Source organism: Pyrus communis, chromosome 16 (genome assembly GCF_041283825.1).
Source record: "Pyrus communis isolate YQ-2024b chromosome 16, ASM4128382v1, whole genome shotgun sequence".
Classification (NCBI taxonomy): Eukaryota; Viridiplantae; Streptophyta; class Magnoliopsida; order Rosales; family Rosaceae; genus Pyrus; species Pyrus communis.
Genome location: NC_142580.1, coordinates 17,395,431 through 17,419,782, shown reverse-complemented (window position 1 = coordinate 17,419,782; position 24,352 = coordinate 17,395,431). Strand labels below are relative to the sequence as shown.

Here is a 24,352-nt window from a genome sequence, read left to right as displayed (position 1 = left end):
ACAAGGACGGCTAGCCTTCATCAGACACTTCATCTCCAACCTCGCAGGGCGTTGTCAACCGTTTAGTCGCCTTATGAAGAAAGATGTTCCATTCGTATGGGACAAAGCATGCCATAATGCTTTTGAAAGCATAAAGAAATATTTGTCAAGTCCACCTGTCCTGAGGGCACCTGTGCCCGGGAAACCACTCATATTGTATATTGCTGCTCAGGAAAGTTCAATCGGAGCACTCTTGGCGCAAGAGAATGAATCCCAAAGAGAAGGAGCACTTTACTACCTCAGTCGAACTCTCACCGGCGCTGAGTTGAACTATTCCCCAATAGAAAAGATGTGCCTCGCTTTGGTGTTTGCCATTCAGAAACTCAGACATTACATGCATGCTTACACCATCCACTTGGTTGCTAAAGCCGACCCTGTCAAATACGTTATGACTAAGCCAGTCTTGACAGGGCGACTCGCTAAATGGGCTTTGCTTCTTAATCAATATGAGATCATCTACGTCCCAGCTAAAGCCGTCAAGGGACAAGCGCTAGCAGACTTCCTTGCTGATCATCCAATCCCGGCTGATTGGAAAATCTCAGACGACTTGCCTGACGAGGAGGTGTTCTACATCGACATCTTCCCGACATGGACGATGTTCTTCGACGGATCCGCACGAGCAGACGGAGCAGGGGCAGGAGTAGTATTCATGTCACCACAAAGGCACATATTACCTTACTCCTTCCAATTGAATGAGCTATGCTCCAACAATGTTGCTGAGTACCAAGCATTAATCATCGGGCTCCAAATGGCGATCAACATGGAAATCACAGCTCTTGAGGTATATGGCGATTCCAAGCTCATAATCAATCAACTCTTAACTGAATATGAGGTGAGGAAAGATGATCTCGTCCCATACTTCCGGCTAGCGACCCAACTGCTACAAAGGTTCGAAGCTGTGACACTAGAACATGTGCCAAGAAAGGAAAATCAAATGGCAGACGCTCTCGCCAATCTAGCCTCAAGTATGACACTAGGAAAAGATGAAGTTGCAGACGTGCCAGTTTGCCAAAGATGGGTGATTCCGCTCGTTAATGAAATGTCACTAGATGATACAAATGTCATCTCAGTACTTCCAGTCGATGCTGAAGAGTGGAAACAGCCGCTGATCGACTACTTAGAGCACGGAAAGCTTCCCGATGATCTTAGACACCGTTCCGAAATACGTCGACGAGCACCTCGCTTCCTTTACTACAAAGGAACACTCTACCGACGCTCTTTTGAAGGACTGCTCCTGAGATGCCTAGGTGAGGAAGAAGTTAATCAAGCCATGGAAGAAGCACATTCAGGTGTGTGTGGGGCACATCAATCTGGACCAAAGCTACATTTCCAGCTTAAAAGAATGGGTTACTACTGGCCGAGCATGGTGAAGGACTGCCTGGAACACGCCAAAAGGTGCCAAGCCTGCCAATTCCACGCCAACTTCATACATCAACCGCCTGAACCATTACACCCTACAGTTGCTTCATGGCCGTTCGACGCATGGGGATTGGATGTTGTAGGACCAATTACGCCAAAGTCATCTGCAGGGGAAGCTTACATCCTAGCTGCAACAGATTACTTCTCCAAGTGGGCTGAAGCCATACCTTTAAGGGAAGTAAAAAAGGAAACTGTTGTTCGTTTCATCAAGGAGCATATCATCCACCGATATGGGGTGCCTCGCTACATTATCACGGACAATGGAAAGCAGTTTTCCAACCGACTCGTGGACGAGCTTTGCGACAAATACAAGTTCAAGCAGCACAAGTCTTCCATGTATCATGCTCCGGCCAACGGCCTCGCAGAAGCATTCAACAAGACGCTGTGCAACCTCCTGAAAAAGGTAATCGGCCGAACAAAGAGAGACTGGCATGAAAGAATAAGTGAAGCACTTTGGGCATATAGGACTACACATAGGACTCCTACCCAAGCTACACCTTATTCTCTCGTATATGGCGTAGAAGCTGTTCTACCGCTTGAAAGTCAAATCCCCTCACTAAGGATGGCTATACAAGAAGGCTTGACTGATGAAGAAAATGCAAAGTTGCGCCTTCAGGAGTTGGAAGCGCTGGATGAGAGAAGGCTCGAAGCTCAACAACACTTGGAATGCTACCAAGCACGGTTAGCCAAAGCATTCAACAAGAAAGTCCGCCCAAGGTCTTTCCAAGCCGGAGATCTCGTGCTGGCATTGCGTAGGCCTATCATTACAACCCATAAGACAAAAAGCAAGTTCACATCAAAATGGGATGGACCCTACGTAATACAAGAGATTTACACCAATGGCGCCTACTTAATCACGGCAGAAGACGGGTTGAAGATCGGCCCCATCAACGGCAGATTTTTGAAGCGCTACTACCCCTAAAGCAAACGCGCCAAGCTCCTGGCCCGCAAGAGCATAAACTGTGTACGGCAAAATCATCATCAAAAAAAAAAAAAAAAAAAAAAAAAAAAAAACCATCACTCATTCGAACTACGTTATGACTTGATCTCTTCTTTGGAAGAGTACGTAGGCAACTTGAAACTTCAAAACTTCAAGTACAGTCACATCAAAATAAATAAATAAATGTTTCATTAAAGAAAGTCAATTTTATTACAAAAGAAAAGAAAAGAAAAAAAAAATAATATATATATATATAATTATACATATGTTATTATGTATTAAAAAAAAAATTCTCTATCCTGTAAAAAGAAAAAAAAAAGAAAGAAAAAAAAAAAGAAAAAAAAAGAGAAACTTACATATATATATATATATATATATATATATATGTATGTATATAATATGTAAACAGCCTCCATTGAGTGGTTGACAGCAAGTTTGGCTCTATCTCAACGAGCCCAGCGAGCACACAACTCCAACCCTCCTCGGCAATTACCAACTGGGCCCGCGGTTTGATTTCCTCGATGAGCACGACGTCGTTTATGGACAAGCAGTAATGGATCTGTCGCAGGGATCAGCGCAGCAGCAGCACCACCAGAACGACGACTTCATCAACCTGATGAAGATTGACAGCGGCACCAGCAACAGCCACCGCGAAGGCGGAGGAGAAGAAGAGTATCAGGTCGGCGGGGGCGGCCATGGAAGTGGGATTTACAACAAGGAGAATCAGGAGATGCTTCCCATCTACGATTTCCAGCCGATTCGCCCCGTCGTCGGTGCTTCTTCTCTGTCGCCGAGTTTCGATGCCGCGCCCAATCTTGGAGGGAAAGGGACTTCAACACCTCACTTTTCTTCAAGAGCTCCAAATTGGGTGGTGTGATAGTCTCGAACTCCTGCCAAAAAAGGTTTTGCCGGCATCGCTCTCTTTTCTGAGCATCCTAAAGTGTTCTTCCCTGGAGAAGAGGTGTCAGAAGAAGACGAGACCTCCTGCGTGCACAACAACCCGACCCGGATCAACCACCAGCACCTGCTGCTTTTGAGTTGAGACACATGGAGGCTGGCAATGACAACCACAATACGCCTCTCCTGGTTTCCAACCACAGCGGCCATGAGGACGGCGGAGAGGAGAAGATCGAATTTGTTAAGCAGTTCGGCATCGGGTCCAAGAGGCTGTGGAAAATTGCCGGCCCTGCAATCTTCACCGCCCTCTGTCAGTACTCCTTGGGTGCCCTCACTCAGACCTTTGCTGGGTTTGTCGGTGATCTCGAGCTAGCCGCCGTCTCCATCGAGAATTCTGTCATCGCGGGACTCGCTTTCGGTGTCATGTTGGGTATGGGAAGTGCATTGGAACCCTGTGTGGGCAAGTGTACGGTGCGGGTCAGATCCGGATGTTAGGGGTGTACATGCAGAGGTCGTGGATCATTCTGCTGGTGACAGCTTGCGTTTGGTCCCCGTCTATGTGTGGTCCCCACCCATTCTCGAGCAAGAAACTAGATTCTTAGAGGAAGAACTGGAGCAACTTGAAAAGATGGAAAACGCATCATCTGCGTGCAAGGAAATACTGAAGGGTGCAGAGACAAAGCCGGATCCATTACTCCCAATAACACACGGCCCTCTTAATCCATTCTGGGATCGATGGTCCGAAGGCCCCCAAGACTCGAAAGGTTGCAGGTGCTGGATATTGTGACGGTCTTTACCGAGTTCCAGGCTTCCATCGTCTTTTGTTCACACAGACAGAAGAAATGAAGAAAGAAGATGATTCCAAAAGTGGGTCTTGAGCCCCGAGGCCTGTTTGCTTCAAATGCAAAAGCTTTTTCTGCAACAAAAGAACATGAAGTCAGTAAGAAAGGTTAAGAGAAAGTGGCGGAAGACATGGCCTCTATCTCCATCCATGCAGCTCCTCGCCTGCAAGTCCCTCAGCTTTACTTTGGCCACCATGATCAAAATCAACGAAGAGCTTCATTGACCGCTGTCAAACGACTAGCCGGTCTTCAAACTCGACGCCTTACACTCTGCCTCAAGCTCTGGCTGCTTCTGCACCTCCGCCATGGCTGCTGCCTTTGGATGTGATCGACAAAATCAAAGTTTGGCAACTCACACCCAAAGACTTTCTCCGTCTCTTACCTCCTACTACTCCAAGCTCCTCTGCATTTCCTCCATGCACCATGTGGGGAATATATATATAAAAAAAAAATATATCTATCTTGGTGAATCAGCACCACCAAAAAAAAAAAAAAAAAAAAAAAAAAAGACATTTTCCTGTTTTTCCTCCCCAAAACAAGGAAAATGTTTCTCCTTTTCTTCCTTTATAATTTTTTATAGCCAAAAGCATTTGCAAGTTGTGGTCTAGCTTCCAACGGATGTTGACGAAAAAAAAAAAAAAAAAAAAAAAAAAAAAAAGAAAAGACATTTTCCTGTTTTTCCTCCCCAAAACAAGGAAAATGTTTCTCCTTTTCTTCCTTTATAATTTTTTATAGCCAAAAGCATTTGCAAGTTGTGGTCTAGCTTCCAACGGATGTTGAAGAGAAAAAAAAAAAAAAAAAAAAAAAAAAAAAAAATTTCTGTTTTTCCTCCCCAAAACAAGGAAAATGTTTCTCCTTTTCTTCCTTTATAATTTTTTATAGCCAAAAGCATTTGCAAGTTGTGGTCTAGCTGAAAGCATAGCCAAGTTGGCCACTTTTGACAAAAAAAAAAAAAAAAAACTTTGGTGGATCAGCGCCACCGGGAAATAAAAAATAAAATAAAATAAAAAATAAAATAAAAAAAATCTTAGTGATGTATATGTTTTATTTGTATTTAGCACAATACACTGAATAAAATAAAACATGTCCATTAATCTTCAAGAAATTACAAGCATGAAAAAAAAAAAAAAAAAAAAAAAAAAAAAAAAAAAATACAAGATTGGAGCTTTCACAAAGGATGTTCACGTGAAGCCCCATTATTTGGCAAAACTCTCGGAGCGGAAGGCATCAGAGCGGGAGGCATCGAAGATAGAGCATTCGAGGCCTCAATACTTGGCCAAACACTGGAAGACCCAGGAAAAATGTGCCTCTGGAGGAAAGACGAAAACCTTTGACGGTCACTTTGAATCTGACCTTCAGACTCTTGTAGCTCATCAAGCTTCCTCTTCATGCCCGTCGAATAGTTGTTTGCAAGCACGTGCAAACTTCTATTCTCATACTTCAGCTGCTTGATCTCTTGCTTGGGACTTTCCACCTCTGCCATCAACGATTCAACCTGACGGGAGCGAGCAAGTAGGCGTTGGCCCATGTTGGACAGAGAGCCTGCACACTGAACGCTGAGAGCGAGGGACTCTTGAACGGCCAACTCATCGAACCGTCCTGACAGCAGCCTACTATCTTTTGGAGTGAGGAGGTTTCTAGCTACTATTGTAGCTGTTGTGGCGTCCTGCATCACGGAGTCTTCACCTGTAAGAGGACCGTTAGAAGATAAAAAAGAAGGGCGCCATACATTACCTTGACCGGATGCAACCGGATCGCTGCTGAGACTCAAATCTAAGCAAAGGTTCGATGAGTTAGTCATTTTTTTCAAAGGTGTTCAGAGAGAATGGGTGGATGAAGATAATTCTCAAAAGGTCGGAGACGATTTTCAAGAATGGGCAATTTTCAGAGTGTGTATGTTGGAGTGATCGATACCTCTGTAAAAAGCCAAGCGACACGACCACCGATTCAAAAAAAAAAAAAAAAATCCGGATTTTCCTGCGTGAAGTTCGGCGACGCGTTCGCGGCTTTTCAGAAAATGCGTTTAACTTTGTCAAAAGATATCTGACAAAGTCGAGAACACGTGGAGGCCATCATCGCAACTACACGTCTTTAGCCGACAAGCGCAAAGTTCGGCGACGCTTTCTCTGCTTTTCAGAAAACGCGTGCAACTTTGTCAAAAGTGGCGCTCGTTCAGAAATCGAGGAGGCGTCGTTCAGAAATCGAAGAGGCGTCGTTCAGATATCGAAGAGACGTTTGTCGACAAGGGTAAAAGAACGGTACCACCACTTGCTATTAAGAAATCCCTATATGTGTCGACCTTCGTCTCTTATGGCAAGGCAGACCTGAAGAAAATGCCCAACTCTTCCTCACCTCTGAGGGCGCACTCCCAGCAAAGCCTCTCGAAATACACAATTCTTCTTCTTCCTTTAAGAAAACCTATTCAACCTTTGAAGATACCAGATGCCTGGAGTACAGATGACCCAGGAGGAAACGATAGATTGAAGCATGTGCTGATTCATTCACCGCTTCTTCAAAAGCAAAGGTATCTCATATCATCAAGGGCGAAAGCAAAGGTATCTCATATCATGCTTTTCCCCTATCTTTTCCTTTGCCCTTGTTCTCACCTGCCAAGACAAGGACAGAGAAAGCAATATGTCGGAACCTCCACTCAAACCAGTTGCCACCAAGAAGTGAAGCACCATTTAAATGCAAATGTTGCATTCAACTCCTGCATCGGAGGACAAATACTACAAGAGAAGAGGCTAAACCTGCATAAGGAAATACCACTTCTGCAAAGGGGAGCAAGTAAGGCAAGTGAAAATGATACATCGAAGCATGTGGAGACAAGCACAACAAATATATGTGTTGATTCATTCGCTGCTTCTTCGAAAGCAAAGGTATCTCATATCATGCTTTTTCCCTGTCTTTTCCTTTGTCCTTGTTCTTACTCGCATGGCAAAGTGAAAGAAGCAATCAACCGGCACTTGGAGTCAGTCTTCCGATCTGGAACCGACTACCTGGAATCTATTCCTGATTGCTTACCTAGTATTGCTCTCGAGTAGTCATCTTCAACGGTTAATACACTGCTAGAGAAGGGACAAGGAAACTTCAATCTTTCCGATTCGTATTCAATACGAATTGGAAAGATTGAACAAAGAAACAGGTCAGCACCTCCACCTCGTACTTGCCTGCCATATCCTGAAACCGCTCGTAGACCTTCGGGGGGAGACCAAAAGAATCCTGCTGCCCAGTTCAAGAGTAGCACAAAGGAAAATCAACGAGCGGAGGAGACCAGAAGAATCCTCCAGCCTAGTTCAAGATCAAGCCTCAATGGCCCTTGAAGAAATCACAAGTCCGATTCAAAATCAAGTGTTCACCACCCTTGAATCAAATTCAACTCCAGATAAAAGGAGTAAGTTCAAACCTTCGGAGGAGGCCAAAAGAACCTTCCAGCCCAGTTCAAGATTAAGCTTGTGGAAAATCAACGATAGGAGGAAACCAGAAAATCTTACAGTCGAACTCAAGATCAAGCCTCGATGGCCCTTGAAGAAATTTCCAGCCCAATTCAAGATCAAGCCCCGACGGCCCTTGGGTTGACATCTACATTAAGGGACTTCAAAACGCATCTTCTACACGTGACAAGCACATGTCTACGACGCGCCTTGAAGTGGGGGCATTTGTAGACATCAAAATTTCGATGAAATGAATGTTGACCAATAATTAAAATTTCAACGCTCACGTGTCACATAAATTTTACATGTAGCGTGTGACTCAACAAAAAATCGAAATAAATTGGAAAGGTCATCAAATAGGACACGTGTCAATATCTGGCAGAAATGATTTATTTCATCTGATTATTTAAATCCAAAAAATCAAGTTTTGGAATTCTATAAATAGGAGGCCAAGGCATTCATTTAAGAAAGGAGAAAGAAAGGAAAGAAAGGGAGAAAGAAAGGAAGAAGAAGAGAAAGAAAGAAGGGAATTTACATCACACCAAAACCTTGAAGCCTTGAAACTCTAAAGCTCTCAAGCAAAATCCCGAAGGATCAAGAAAACACTATTCGTTCTTCGTCAAACCCTCCTTCAAGGTCAAGCCCCAACGGCCCTTGAAGAACTTCCACCAACTCAAGATCAAGCCCCGACGGCCCTTGAGGAAAGTGTTCATCGTTCATCATCCATTCATCCTAAGATCAAGCCCCAACGGCCCTTTGGATCAACAACCTCAACAAATCCACATCTACACTCAGTCTTCAAGATTAGGCCCAAAAGCCCTTGAAGATCCGTTCATCCATCAACCTTCAAGATCAAGCCCCGACGGCCCCTTGAAGAAATCCAGACACCCAGTCTTCAAGATTAGGCCCAAAAGCCCTTGAAGATCCGCTCATCCATCAACAACCTCAAGACATCTGTTCAGTCTTCAAGATCAAGCCCCGACGGCTTTGAAGAGAAGTGTTCATCGTTCATCATCCATTCATCCTAAGATCAAGCCCCAACGGCCCTTTGGATCAACAACCTCAACAAATCCACACATCCAATCAGTCTTCAAGATTAGGCCCAAAAGCCCTTGAAGATCCGCTCATCCATCAGTCTTCAAGATCAAGCCCAAAAGCCCTTGAAGATCCGTTCATCAACTGTTCATCCCTAGATCAAGCCCCGACGGCCCTTTGGATCAACAGCTCATCCACAAACCTACACCCTACGAAGATAGAATCAGAGGATCAAATTACAAAGAGATTGTAACCCCAAAATCATTAAACAAAAAATATATTTTGTGCACGGTATTCTTGTTTCTTGTTTCAGGAATTTTTCGTGTTTACATAAATATTATAAGCAACTGAGCCTATCCGAGGTAAAGCCTCAACAAGCTAACATGCATATGCATGCACATATGCAACACGAAGAAAGACATGCCAATGCTCAACAAGGATTAGTCACCTCATAGTGTACAAATGAATCCATGAAAACAAGAGAGAATGGGCAAGCAGTTGCAAAAATCCACACAAAGATGTCCATGAGGAAAAAGAAATACCTCTACAGTCGTTGCATCTGCAATAGTCATCACAATGAAAGAACACGATACATTCACTCGGACATCATCATTGAGGAAAACATCAACCTTATTGAAATTATCAACACCAATCACCTTGTTGTCACTCTTGTCACTTGATCATGTATCATTATCCTCTTCGACCGCACCTTCCCCAAAGAAGCCTAAGGACGCATTCTGCTTCCCGGCTTAGAATCGGCACTTAAATTGATACTCTCTATAGCTTCTAAATCCTCACTAGACTCTTTGTCGTCAGCAGCATTGCTGATACCGATCCTCTTCACTTGAATCGGTAGTATCAAGATATTTTACATGCTTAGGGCACCAAATGAAGCAAAGGCCTGTGAACTCATGGTTCTACAAGCATAACTGACAGGGGTAACTTCTTTATCAAATATTACGATGAACAGACACTGTCATCATACAACCACTAAAGCATGGCAAAGCAACAAACAAAAATCCACCCTAAAAAAAATGCAAATGTGCCTAGAGATAGCAAAATCTCTAAGAGTTCAAGCACCTCACTCGAAATCCGATGGCTTTAACATGAGACTAATTTCCTTACATCCCATAATATGGGACTAGCTTCCCTACATGCCATCACACAAAAGCCTAAGGTTTAAACATGGGACTTGCTTCCCTATATGCTATCACACATAACACATATATCTTTCCCTACACATGTCATGCTAACAAGCCATAAAAACATAAGAGTCATCGCTAGGGAAAGCATGTTATATAAATGCTCATGCAAAAGCAAGCTATATGCAATCAAGGAACCATGCCCAGCCAAACAATGCACCAAAACTAATCCTACTTGAACATGCTCCAATAAAAATTCAAGCCGAGCTATGAGGTAATCACACGATGCACATGACAAGTAAGAAGAAAATCACAAGGAAACGCATCATCACGATGTCACCAGCAGCCACACGGGAAAAGGAAAAGTCTCATAAGGAAAGCCACATTCATAAATCTCTTGGGCCTGGGTTTGATTATTTAGCCTGCTCAAGGTCTTTCACAGCCCAAATAATTAAGGGGGCTAATGTGGAGGCCCAAAAATATCATATGCAAGCCTAACCAAGTCTCGAGGCCCAACTGTCATGCAAGCCTTTATTTAAACTCAAATACATGCAAAGGTAAGAGATCGATGAAGAAATATATTTACAAACATAACATGCTACAGTAATTAGACCAAATCATGCCATGCTTATTCATCATGTTAATCACTATTCATGCTACGATAAGCCCAAGTCACATGCTCGGGGCTTGTCAAGTGAATTGTGGTGTGGATGGTTACGTAATTTTATTGGGCCTACGTGGAGTCAAGATTATGGAAGACTTTGGGTTGCTTAGGAGCCCAAACATCTAAGTCCATAACCTTTGTATTCCACGTGGGTAAGTTTGATAGAGAACCAGCCTAGTTTCCTTCTTTTCCTAACAAGCTAACCAACTTAGTTAGGGAGGAACCAAGCCCTAACCCTTATAATCACGTGAAAGCCCAGCAAGACATGCATTTAATAAAGAGAGAAGTAGACTTTCCCTTCCTAGCTCACGCACAAGTCCAACGCATGAAAGCCATGAGGCGCGCTACCAAAAGTAGAGCTTGTGGAAAGCTGACCTGGGAAACTCACACCTTGGGAAGAAGACATGATGCAGGTTTTACAGTCTAGCCTCCTTACACCAAAATATGGGGTAATAGGAGAACTAAGGAGAAATGAAAATGAGAACCAAGCCACAATTAGAGATTCCTTAGGAACCCTAGAAATGAGTCATTCACCTACAAAAATGGGAGTCAGAAGCCATTAAAAGGGATCCAATGACTTAGCCCAGAAGAGGAGAAAATAAAGAGGTTCAAACGTTAAAGAGAAACACAAAACCATCTTTTTGCAACCTTAGAGTTTTCCCCCAAACTTCCTTCAACCGTTTCAGTTAGGGAAAACCTCTTTACGCCCAATCCTCCCACTTCACAAAGAGAACCAAAGAAACCCAGATTATCCAATAGAGAACTCATGCAACCATGCCAACTCTCTTTCTCAACATGCTAAATTGATGAACTTCAAGCTTCCACACCATGCCTCACTTGAGCAAGCCATTATTTGCTTAATCATGCTATCTTCGAATCATTTATCCAACTGGGATATTTCCTAAGATGTGCTAATTCTTTCGAGATATTATGGGACTTGGTACGAAACCGAACCAAGAGAAACAAGAGGACGTTCTCAAAGTCCAAGTCCACCTTGACCAAAAATTCCCCCAACTCCAATAAATATAACAAATCTATCGTAAAAAAATTAGCTCAATCTCCAACTTCTCGGTGCAAATCTCAATATTACAATTTAGTGATATTCATCTCCACTTATAAGTTAAATGTCTTGGGTTCGACTTCCGTAGATGACGAACTCAATACTAAATTATTATTACTGATTAATTATATGGCTTAACCTATATGTCAAACGAATTAAAATAAAAAATAAAATAAATAAATAAAAATAAATAATAAATAAAACAACCTTAAAATAATCAAATATACATAGATGGCAAATTGGGTCAAAGTGACTTTTAGAGAGAAAAGTGGGATTTCAAACATCTTTCGAATTAAACTAGAAAATACACTAAAATCATAACTACAAAAAATATATAATACAACATGTACCATCGTATAAACTCTATAGGTCAAACATGGCTAATCAATACCATTATCGAGGTTGTTTTCAAATTAATTACATATTACTAAATGTGGAGTTTTATCATAGATTCTATAATATTATCTCCTAGGATGAAGTCGTCGGGGATAATAAACTATATAATATTTTATTATATATATGATGTGGGACAGTATTCTCCAACAACATATTTCACATTTGAATAAAATCAAAATTATTCTAGAAAAATCATTGAATATTATCCCCTAGGATGTTCTCAACAGCACAATGAATTTGTGAACTGAATTTTGTAGTAGCAATTATTCTTGATCTCACATATACAATCAAAATTAAAACGCAAAGCAACGGCGCATAGAGGATACAAATACCTTCACACGCAAGCCAACGTCTCCATACAATGATAAGTATCTCGCCAACCAATTTGCAAAGATCTCTTGCCTTTGAGAGTTAACTCACAAGCTGTCTTACACGTTCTGTCTAACAGATTATAAGAGATGACTTTACAAGGAATATACAAGAACATAGCTGTCTCCTCTTCATTTTCTTCTCGAACAAGAAAGAGAACAACAAACTCATGGTACCAATTTTCTTCACTAGGATCATCAATATTATGTTGCGGAACCATCTTTGGAAATTTGGCGGTTATTGTATCAAGATCAACATGGTACTTGACAAACCAGCCAGAGTAGTCCCTCCCCATCTCCATCACGTCAAACTGAGTAAAGCAAGGCCTATAAATTTCAATGAGGTGCAAATGGCCGCGTGACTCCCCAAAATATATATACTCCCGCTTGCGAAAAACGTTGTAATCTGGAGGCCTGGACACCAATCCATGACCCTCTTCATGATCTAAGTGATAGTGCAACAACCTACTTGTACGGCTGATCCAATTAATTGCACCATTGAAGTACACCCCATGGCTGAAGTCAATATGGAATGGCCTATCGAAAGTAGACTTTCGAAGCGTCCAATTTCGAGTCTCAGACGAATATATCTCTACTTGGAATGAGACAACAGATCCAGCAATGCACTGGACGAAGATAACCTTGTAATGAATCGATTTGGAAGGGTCAAAAGCCAAAGCAACCCCCAAAAGGCTTGTGGAATTAGTAGCATACGGTGAATTAGCGAGAGCTACGAAATGATTGGTTGTGGGATTGAGTACATAATATTTTGGGGTACTTCTCGTGTTTGTAATTTCGTGAGAGGTACAACACAAGAGCAAGCCATTGCAAGACTGCAAAATCTTAAGGCCTCTAGGTAGACCTCGGATGAACTCAGGATGTTTCGATGGAGACATATATGTGTTTTCGTTGTTCTGAATTGATATGCGGTAGATTTGCATTGTTGTGTTAAAGAAGGCTGAGAAATTGGGGTATGGATTTTTGAAGGTATGGCTGTCACAAAATTTGGGGTCAGAGATAAGAGAGAGCCAACGCTTGCATACGCATTTGAGGCGAAGTAGAGCTCGAGTTGGGATGCACAGAAGGATTGGTGTGAGCAGGTTTTCATTGTTGGCTAAGATTTCTGCTGGCGAAGAAATTATGGGCAGATTAGGACATCGACCCTGCATTTTTTTAAAATTTTTGTTCTGAGGGTTTACTTTGCTTCAATGTGTGACAATGAAATTAAAACCAACTCCAAAATAGCAGAAATGCTAAAATATAAAATGTTCTCAAATTGTAGTTTTCTATATACGTACGCAAAAGTGCAAACATGAATTAAGTATGTGGGTTCCCCTTACCAACCAATTCATTGTCTCATCAATGCCGTTGCCAAAGTTAGTAACAAATTCATTGGCCCCCCTACGTGCATTGGAACATTTCTTAAAGTATCTTCTTGCTAAAATTGGCTTTCACATGCTTATTTTGTAGCTCAAGTGGTTAAGCTTAGTAGCATTTATTCCTACACTTGAGGTTATAAATTTAATTCCTTCTTCTTTCACCATCGCTTGTGTCAGAAATTGGCTTCCGCATAAATAACTCTGGGCCACTCAAGTAGTAGGCAATTTTTTTTTTCCTCTCTCTTTTGAGAGGGGAATTAGGATAGTAAGTTAAAGGTCAACAATAAGTCCATGTTGGGATGTGACCTTGGATTTAGATTCACAACAAGACGTAATGGATTTAAGCTTATAATTTGGTATCAATGATTGAATTAGATTAGATAACTCATACTGCATCACACCAAAATCATGCTCAAAACACTGAGCTTGACAAGGTAAGTACATATTTCATCATATATCCCCTGTATCGAAGATATATTTCCATTTTACCCTTTACCCATCAGAGAACTTGATTCATTTCTTCACATGTTTATGTCGACTTTGCTTTTGTTTTTTTGTTTTTTTTTCTTTTTTCCACCATCCTTCAACTCTTTTCAATCTGCAAAAAATATAGTCAATATGGGCTATAACAATAAACAATTACAAGTTGTTGCAATAATTGATGTACAAAATAATTGGAACCCTATTAAAGCAGGTGAAGAAGACATACAAACATCAAGGGAGACAGTGAGATGGGAGGTATATACTTTTTCATTGACAATGGCTAAATTTGTTGCATAATTATATCCCTATACCATTTAATTCATTGCCTGCAGCTAAGGCAGTAGCTAGGAACCAAGACCTCGTCACATTGATCCTTGTACGCCTGCCCGTGAAGTCACTTCTCTGCTTCAAATGTGTCTCCAAGCAGTGGCTATGTCTCATCTCCAGCCAAAATTTCTATGGCCACTTCCTCTGCATGCATCCTCTTGTCTCAAATTCCCAGCCGCATCAGTCACCTATATCTCAATTGCAGCAGTTCAGAGCAACCCATTTTCATCTCTTGACTTCATTAATGATTCAGCAGGTGTTAAGTTACTGCAGTCCATCAATGGCCTGGTCTTGGGGTGTAGCTTTTACAAGTTGGGAAAAACTATTAGTTATTATGTCTGCAAGCCTTCAACAAGGCAATTCTTGACGCTTCCTCCACCTAATGCCAAGGGTCATGATTCGTTATCAACTATTTTAGGTGTTTATTTAGCTTTTGATCCATCCAAATTACCTCATTACCAAGTCGTCTGCATTCAAAATTGCTCTTCATCAGCAGCAAATGATCACTACCAATTCAGATATACTCATCTGAGACTCGAACTTGGAGGGTTTCTCGATCTCCTTTTATGGCCCCATCCGATATGGTGTTTGAAAATGGGGTGCTTTGGAATGGTGCAATACATTGGATTAGCCCAACAGGAGCTACATTGTGTTTTGATATCAATCAAGAGCGCCTCGGATCAATGCCTAGTCCTCCATCAGGCGAGCATTGGGGTACAAGAAGGTTCAAGTATTTTGGTGAATCTGGTGGGCATTTGCACCATGTTAAAATTCATGGACCAAGCATCACTCAATTCCAAGTCTTTGAATTGGAGAGGGATTACTCAAGGTGGATTCCCAGGTACCAAATCGACCTCCGATCATCGATGCATTTCCGGAGATGGTTAGAGACTACCTTCACCCCCATCCCTATGATTCTCTTTTTTACGCGTTTGTTTTCCTTTTTGTCCAAGAAACTGAAGAGGGCTCATCACTGTTGCTGCACATTCCTGGTATGTTTATATCTGATAATATTAGAGATAAGAGTTTCAAGGAGATACGTGATTTTGATCCAAAATCCACCAAAACAAATGCAGCATTACATGTTGGATGCGTTCGTGCTCATCAGTTTATAGAGACTCTTGCTAGTGTTTAAACATTTAAAGATGTCAATTTGCCTCCACTTATTGTTTGTACAATAGAGATTAAAACCGTTGTAAATATTATGCCATTTGAGTTTGGGATATCCAGAGTTTAAAGATTTTCCTATGAAGTTTGAATTCAAATGTAAATTTTTACCCCTTAGAGCACCTCCATTGGAGAGTTGCAAATTTGGGACGTAAAGACTATATTTATGTTGTATTGGGGATATTGATATTTAGATCCTAATAAGTCTATATATTTTGGAATCTATTTGAGATATTAATGTAACTTCCACTTTAATTGGGAAGATCTATATTTTAAAAGTGTTTCCTACTATGCGGACGGTTCATTTGTGCGAATATATATAGGCAGTTGGATTTTATCTCAACGGCTGTAAACAAATCAATCAAAGAGAACTTACACTAGAACCGGGTCATAAATGACTTGTCATTAAAACCCATTGGACTCGACAACAGTTACCTCTTCATTAGTTTTGTCATCTCCTCCGCCAAAATGCTCCCTCGAACAATTTCAAAAAAACAAATTCAAATGACTTCCACAACATTTGAAACTCAGTCCAAGTTATCTAGTGTTTGTCGTCCCCGTTGCGGCGTTTGAAACTCAATTGACTTCCACACCGCGCATTCAAAACTCTGTCAAACTTCGTTCGAAATTGGTTCTTAATTCGTCTTGTCAATTCGACAGGAATGACGTGGTACTTGCTTCCTCTAAGTTGATGTCAAAGTCCTTGCTTGCACAATACTTGACGTCATAGTTCCTTCCCCCAAGTCAATTTGAAATTTAGTGAGTTTGGAAATTTGGAGCTGTAGAAGTAAATTTTAAGAATTAGCATAAGATTGCTAAATTCATGATGCTTTGTTCATGGTTGATATATTGTGAAAACTGGTTGACATGTTTGTTAAGGGTATACATTGTTAAATTTGGTTGTGTTGAATGTTTATATTGTTATATGTACAGGAAATGGCAATCGGGGGTTCAAGTAGTGACAAGAGAAGAAAAATCCTATAGAGGAAGGGTTACCAACATATCCCAAGCTTATCATGTGTTAGGGGTGATGTGTCAAAAGTTTAATAATACCCAGATTGTTGTCTTTAGGCATCCTACTTCAAGCACTTAAAGCACGTTGATAAACTGGCCTTAAGTGGTCAATTGGTTTATTTGAATTGTAGCTCCATAGAGTGGCAAGTCAAGTGGTAAAAGACCTAGAGGGAATCACCTATTTACTTAGCTATGAAGTGACCTGGTTCACGAAGGGCTTTTGCCTCATTACTAGGCTTCAGTGTGACAAACCCTACGACATAGAGGTTGAGCTTTCCAAGATTAGGTTATTGAATGAGTATTTTCCTAAGAAGTTTGGATTTGATATAGAGAGCAAGAAGGGCAGGAGAGATAAGGGCACAGGTAAAGCGAAGATGGACCCCAAGAAAGTGAGCAAGAAAATTTGGTGACTTGCACCGAATTTGAAAGAGCTTTTAAAGAATGCGAAAACAAGGATTATGTGTTGAAGATAGGGCTAGTATACTTTGCGAAGGCTATCATGATAAGGGCGAAGAGCAATGTGGCTGTGAATCTAGACTACTTCCACCTCATTGAGGACATGGATAGGTTCAATGATTATTCATGGTGGGGTGCAATATCGTTTGAACAACTTCAAGACTACCTCATTTGCTACTTTTAGGAGAGGGAAAGGAAGAGTGGATGATGATGTGAACAAAAATGATGAGGAGGAAAAAGAAGGAAGGGCAAACAAGAAGGGCAAAGAGCCTAATTGGGCTGCAAAGGCTTTACATATGCTTTTCAGGTACTATATGTTGTTTCTGTAGCTATTAATGCTATAATAATTGTGATTGAGTACTAATTTAGTTTTACGTGCAAGTGTGGGTATACGAAACAACTCCCCAACTAGATAAGTCCTTATGTTATTGTAAGATAATTGATTGAGCATCTAATGAGCCGATTTGAAATTATATATTTAACCCTATTCTTAGTATGCTTTGGTAATTATTTTGGTAAAATTTTAATACTTATATTAACAATGTAGGACTTGTGACTCCTTCTTGAGCTAAAAGTGATCAAACAAATACATTTTAGAGTAATTCCAATTGGAGGATGTTCGTGAGTCTTTCAACTTGTTTGTGTCGAAGTTTCAGATATTTCTACCAAGCAGTTAAATATGGCGATGAAATAAATGACCAGCACGTAGTGCTACCAAGGTTAGATTTTGGGCTTATTTAGGCTTTTTGGCATCCAAGATGGTGTCTTTTGGTAATGAGTTTGCCTTCAAATATGTTTAGGATATCTCAAGCTTTAAGAAGAGTCATCTTAGGCCTATTTTGGAGGTGTCTAAGCTCCTAACCATGGAAAATCTTTGAAGAGGCAGATTCTCCACATTAGTGTTAGGATTATGTTTCTAGTTTTTAGAAGACCTTTTCTACGAAGGATTTTATTTTGTCGTAGTATAAATAAGGTTAGCTAGCATTAGGGTTCTCTACACACTCTTTTGGAGCACTCGGCTTAGAGAGCTTTGACGATTCAAGTTTACTTACAAGGTGTTCTCTATCCATTCTTCTAATAATATTTTGTTTTTTCTTATTAATTTCCTTTTGCTAGGGTGAGGCCACAAGTCTTAGCATGAATATGTAGTCTTTATTTAAGTGCTTATGATATTATGTGTGCATACTTTGAATTATTAATCACTGTGTTTATACTATCTCTATGTCTTAATGCTTAGCTACCATTAAGATATTTAGACAAGTAATCAGATGCAATTCGGTCAGAATATCAACGGATGATTGAGTAGGGCTTCTTGTGATTGATAAATGTAAGTCCACTTAAGGCGAATATCATGATCTTAAGGGTTGCATGGTTTTTCAAAAGGTTTTCACAAAGCTTAACGAGTCTTGCATGTTCATATATGATTTGAATATCACAGACGGATTACATGATAGATATGCATTGTTTTTTTTTTTTTTTTTAATATCACGAGAAGTATATACATTAGGTTAGTTACATGTGTAATTCATAAGCACTTGGTAAAATTACATAGGATTATTTTCTCTTTGTTCCCAAGTTTTCATTAAAATCAATTTCAATTATTTTATGTATTTTATTTTTAATTCACAATTTCAAATCTTTCCCAAAACTTGTTTTAAATAGTTAGCTAAGGACTAGTTTTAAATACAAGTTATTCATATCAATATCTGTGGAGAACGATCTCGTTTGAGTCGTTTATTTTACAATTACCTTTTACTCTTGCAAGTATTTTTAAGTGTTTTTATCCCTATTTTTGCAGACGGCAAGAATCTTATCAGCAGCCATCCCGTGACTTCTCAACTAGAAAACAACAGAGAAGCAGTTCACTTTCGAGCAGCTGAAGATGTACATCACGTAGAGCCGAGAGGTATGACTATTTATGAATGTATACTACTGTTTATGAATGTTTGTGAATGTTTAAGTATGGTTATGTGTGATAAATTAAATTCTGATGACTGTTATGTTAATTGGCAGCCAGTGTAGGCATTCGAGGAATTTTCTCAACTGAAGGGAGAGGAAGCAAGCCTATTAGAGGTGGACAAATGATGAGGAATATGTTATGCCTGACAACCTAACCATTGACATTAATGATGTCGATGAGTTGAAAACAGAGATCAAGCAGTTGCAGATATATGTGGTACAAATGGCGCATGAGAATGATATTTCAGACCGAAAAATGTGGAAGAAGATCAAAGAGTTGGCCACGATTATGGAGGAATTAAGAAAGGATGTTAAGACAAAAGGGGTGGAGGATTCGAGTGAGGAAGAAGAAGATGGTGAGGAAGAAGGTGGTGAGGAAGAGGGTGGTGAGGAAAATGATGGTGAGGAAGACGCTGAAGAAGAGGGTGGGGAGGAAGACATTGAGGAACAAGGTAGTGAGAAAGAAGGTAAGGAATAAGGTGAGGAAGAGGATGCAGATGAAGAGGAGGAAGAAAGAGAGGATCCCGAAGGGGAAGAAACCAAGGAATCAAAGGGGAAAAAAGGTGAGAACAGAGGGAAGAAGATTATGGTTGAAAAGGAGGAAGAGCCTTTGAAGGTGTTGCACTAGACTGTTGATTGGGACAGTCCCACAGATATATGTACAAAGCTTCTTAACTTGTTGGGAGAAGCAGTACCGGACCAGTATGAAGAAGTTCACATTTGTTTCCAGCATTTGGGAACCAAGAAGAACATCCGTTTTATAAGAGCGACGGCGAAATTTATGGCACATAAAAGGGATCAGAAAAAGAAACGCAAAGTGGCCATAGATCATACGGCGATGGTCTTTGACCTCACCAAATGCCCAAAAATCTATGCCTGTCAGCCCTTGGAGGACATTATGTAGAGAGATTCCATAAACTAAAATGTAAATAAACAATGCGTGCTTGATATGATGAAATTTTTCTATCAATTAAAGAACGTGAAAGAGAAAGAAATTGAGAAAGTTACTCTTTAAAGTTTCATTTTTATTTATGCATGAAATTTTTTGAGTAATTCTCCATGATTACATTGATGAGCCCTTATGTTTTTTGTTACATGGTTAGTCTGGTTGCCCCGTTAGCCATTAGGACGCCTAGAGCCAGACGGTTGGTTGTCCAGTAATGTAAGTGACTAAACAATATTTATTATGGAGTGATCGAATTAGGTTGGGATTACATTTTTGTTAATGTCTGATTTAATACTTCATTATGGCAGCACATCCGCTTTGAGGTGTTTCTCCTTAGGAAGCATCAACTTGAGCTTAGCAGAACACGACCAGTAATGACAACCAATACCAATGACTATTTTCTGGTAAACTAGCAGACTTCTTTTCTATTATAATATCCAAAATTGTTGCAGGTTCGATGTTAAATGTGTTATCAATTAATTGTGCTATATGTTGTTGAATTGTGCGTAGGCTTACTGGACACGCTGCCATGCGTTGAGGACAGCTGCAAGAGGAATAGGAAGCAAGGGCGAAAATCTTTTAAAGGATTTGAGCCAGTGTTGGTGAAAACTATAAAGGGAGAAAGGTCCATGTTTGATATATCATTGCTCGATAGGGTGGAGAAGGTAATCATGCCATTGAACCTTGGTAAGCACTGGGTGGCCGTAATAATTGATTTGGCTAAGGGAAAAATATTTGTGTACGACTCATTACAGACCACAACCCATGTGCACCATTTGATCGACAAGTGCGCTCACGTCTTGCTGGATATGTTGATGAGCATGTCCTATAAGGGGAAGGAAGAACCTTGCCCTATTGTCATTGCAGCCGATGCTCCTGAGCAAGACAACGGGTGAGTGAGTGATTAACTGATTGATGGCATGATAGTCATCACGACCTAGTGAGAGCAAGGCGGCATTTGAAGACGAGTGGGCTTGGCAGTAGTGCATTCTTCCTACTTCATAGGGTTTTCAACTTCTGTCTTTTATCCAGTTGTAATAATAATGCATGATCAAACTTTCGAAATGCAATGCACAAAACGTAGATGATTGTTGTATGTACTACTATTATACTCTGAACATGATGTGGTAATGATAGGGTTGAACCCTAATGTGTTCCCAAGTGGGGAGGCTGATGTAGGATTTGCAGGTTGATTAGTACTTAGTAAAATAGAGCTTCTTAGTTCAAATCCATTCACATATTTAATTTATTATCTATGACTTCGTCATCATTTTGGTGATGTCTCATCATCATTTTGGTGATGGCCAACACATCTTGACCCCTAGTTTGATGGCTGTTGGCGTTGGGGTGTGTCTCGGCAAGTAAACTAAGCTTCTAATCAAGAGATTGTGCCATATAGGGGTTAAAATCTATGTTAAGTTCTTTTCTATGCCTTGTTATGTAAAGGACTTCAAATATTTTCTTCGTGTATGCCAAATGGTGATCACAAACTAAATGGAACTAGGTTCAACTCAGTTTGCAATCCCAATAAATATAATAACAGACTGTATGACAAACTATATAAAAATGAAAACAAAAGAAGGCAATGAAGTTAAACACTTATCAATTATCCAACAACAAAGTAATAACTAAAAAAAATACAAAATACAAGCAATCGGGTTGTAGATCTATTCGGACAAGTTCATACTAGTGACTAAAGTGCTTTGGAATGAAGTTTTCCTATAGGAAGTCGATACTATAAGTAACGCAGCAGAATTTTAAACATAAATTGCAAAAGTGTTGAATTACAAAAGAAATTTGGAAAAGGTATGTTGCAGAGATTTAAAGCCTTCTTGTGTTGTAAGTTGAGTGCCCTTGTCTTCTGCCTTTCTATTGCCTTTTATAGAACAAACTTTTCTATCAGTTTATGCCTTTTACTCTCGTATTAATCGTCTATGTTCCCAATTGCTTATTCAGCTAATATCAGAGGATAAGAATTTATATTGCAACTTCAGCTTTATCCTCCCAATACAACCAAAATGCCATCAGAAAGCATCTTCTCTTATGTAAAAACCGATTAAGTTAAATTTGTTCAGTGTGAACTTTGTTCAATGTGAAAGAGGGTTTGGCGCCTACAACGCCACATATGAAGCACTTTCAAATCTCCGGGTCCGTGGATTGTTCATTCCGATCAAAATTGATACCCATTAGAGCTTTTAGTTGAAAAATAAAGGAACTGGGTCTTGAATAGGCCCATTGTTTAATTTCAATCCCAACAAGCACAACCCATTACAGATATTTTGAACTTTGATTTGGTGCTTTCTAAAGCAAGGTTGGATATCTTCGAGGTCTGATTCCCGTCGAAGGGAAACGAAGAAAAAATTCAGGGTGTGGGTCTATGCGACCATTCATGATCAAACTCGACAGAGAGTTTTGAGTTTCTCTTGGCATAGTCTACAACAAAAAAAGATCACAGATTAAAGAGTACCATTGTTTTGGAGCTGCCTTGCATTGGAGAATGCGCTTTGCCGGAAGCCCCGTTAGGATCTCTTTCAAGAGGTCCACGGAGTTGGTTAGTTTAGTTGCACTGGCTTCAAATCTTAATCTCCTTATTGAGCTTCTTGCCAATGGTGCCACCATCTCACAGACACAGCCGAGTCGATCTGACTGGCAAGTCCTTTTTAGCTTTCATACTTGGGTGTTGAGACTCACCAAAGTCGAAATTCACTAACTCAACTGTCTACTGGTCGAAGAATACTACTTATAGCATTTCTATATTCTTGTTTACCATGTTAATCCATTATGGCAACAATGAACTACGTTAAGCATCTATGGTAAACACAAACAATGCATATACGCGCATTAACCATAGTTAATGTAAGGCATGATGTTTCCTATAGATAAGAACAAATTGGAGATGTCACATGGTTAATGTAAAACATGAAGTTTCCTAAAAATAAGAAGAACTTGGAGACCTAAAAGGACAGCATTATAAAAGTTCATAATAATTTGTTAAATTGTAAGTTTCGTGGGGCACTAAAAACGTTTAACAAAGTAGTTGTGGTCGTGATAATTGTGGTAAGGGGTTTAGAGGCGGCAATGGTTGCACCGGTGGGTAATTGTAGCAATAGTGGAAGTTGTGGTAGCAATAGTAACAACGGTGGAACTTGTGGTGGTGATGGGTTGGGGATGAATTCGGATTTGAATCAAGACTAATCTGATTTGACATAATATTACATATTATTTGCTTTTTATAATGCTTTAGAGTATAAAAACGTGTGTAATAGTAATTTAAGTTTATTATGCATTCACGAATCACAATACACTTATACCATATTTTCTTATCATACAACACTAGCCTCTTGCCACATACCTACACGTATAACAATTAGCTTTTTTTAATTGTTTTTTTTTATTCACCTCATTTTAGATATTACTAAGTTTTATTGAAATAAATTTTGAAAATTAATGAATGTAACCACCCACAGTCCCAACATGGTTTTTTTTTTTTTTTTGGCGAATTATTATTATTATTTTGAAATCTTAAAGGGAGAAGGGTAATTTGATTATTATAAAAGCTTCACCCCTTTGCTTTCTCCCTTTCTATATATAGTTGAAGTATTAATTTAAATATAACAATATAAAAATTAGTTAATTTGCTAACAATGTTTGAAATATCATGGATATGCTTGATATTTTCACAGAAATATCAAAAAATTTAGGAACGATATGGAAATAGGACTTGACTCCGTATCTGCAATATTTCCGAAAATTAGTCAATTTCCTCGATATTTTCTGTATCCTAAAGAAATTTTGATATAAAATTTGCAGACTGTTTTTTAGGGAGACAGAAGCTAAAGGATGAATATCTTTTGTTCCCTCTTTAACATGAATTATGTTTGGATTTTCATCCATACAATATGGGGTGTCAAGATCAAGTTTCGATTCAACACAGTTGTCTAGTGCACTCTTGCATGTAATATGTTCGATGAAATGTTTCAACGAATACTTTTTTTGAGTACCAACAGTACCAAATTATTTGAAGTGGAAAGCGTGTCTTGATAAATGATGATACCAGTGGGAGAAATTATAATGTAGAGGATGATGGTGGTGGGGAGGAAGATAAAGGACTTAATGATGGAGAAGATAAATATGATGGAGTTACATGCTTGAGCCCGTTCATTGGTGACGATGTCTTACGCATGCCACCTAAGATGAATGGGTGTAGAGAAGCTGGTTGGTGCAATTGGAAAGTACTATGCAGGAATGCCAAATCAAAATGAAATATTTACTATTAGTTTTAACTCTCCGAGCCTATGCATTCTTTATGGTTTAATTTCTTTATTTATTTTATTTGTTTATTTCAATAAAATCTGTGTTGCTTTCATGATGAAAATTTCAATTAA

The 24,352-nt window shown here is 39.8% G+C and overlaps 1 protein-coding gene and 1 pseudogene across 2 annotated transcripts; one reads left to right on the top strand and one right to left on the bottom strand.

The window, feature by feature from the left end:
* Nucleotides 1-12,078: 12,078 nt before the first annotated feature.
* LOC137732800 (F-box protein At5g07610-like) lies at nt 12,079-13,405 on the bottom strand. The gene has a single exon (XM_068472068.2). The coding sequence runs from the start codon at nt 13,403-13,405 to the stop codon at nt 12,203-12,205; it is 1,203 nt and encodes a 400-aa protein (XP_068328169.2). The 3' UTR covers nt 12,079-12,202.
* Nucleotides 13,406-14,031: 626 nt separating this feature from the next.
* Nucleotides 14,032-15,810, top strand: LOC137732799 (F-box protein At5g07610-like; annotated as a pseudogene). The gene is made up of 2 exons (XR_015957944.1): nt 14,032-14,353; nt 14,431-15,810. The product of XR_015957944.1 is annotated as an F-box protein At5g07610-like (transcript).
* Nucleotides 15,811-24,352: the final 8,542 nt, after the last annotated feature.

Coding starts and splice junctions, on each gene's coding strand:
- LOC137732800 (XM_068472068.2), bottom strand. CDS start 13,405: ATGCAGGGTCGATGTCCTAATCTGCCCATAATTTCTTCGCCAGCAGAA.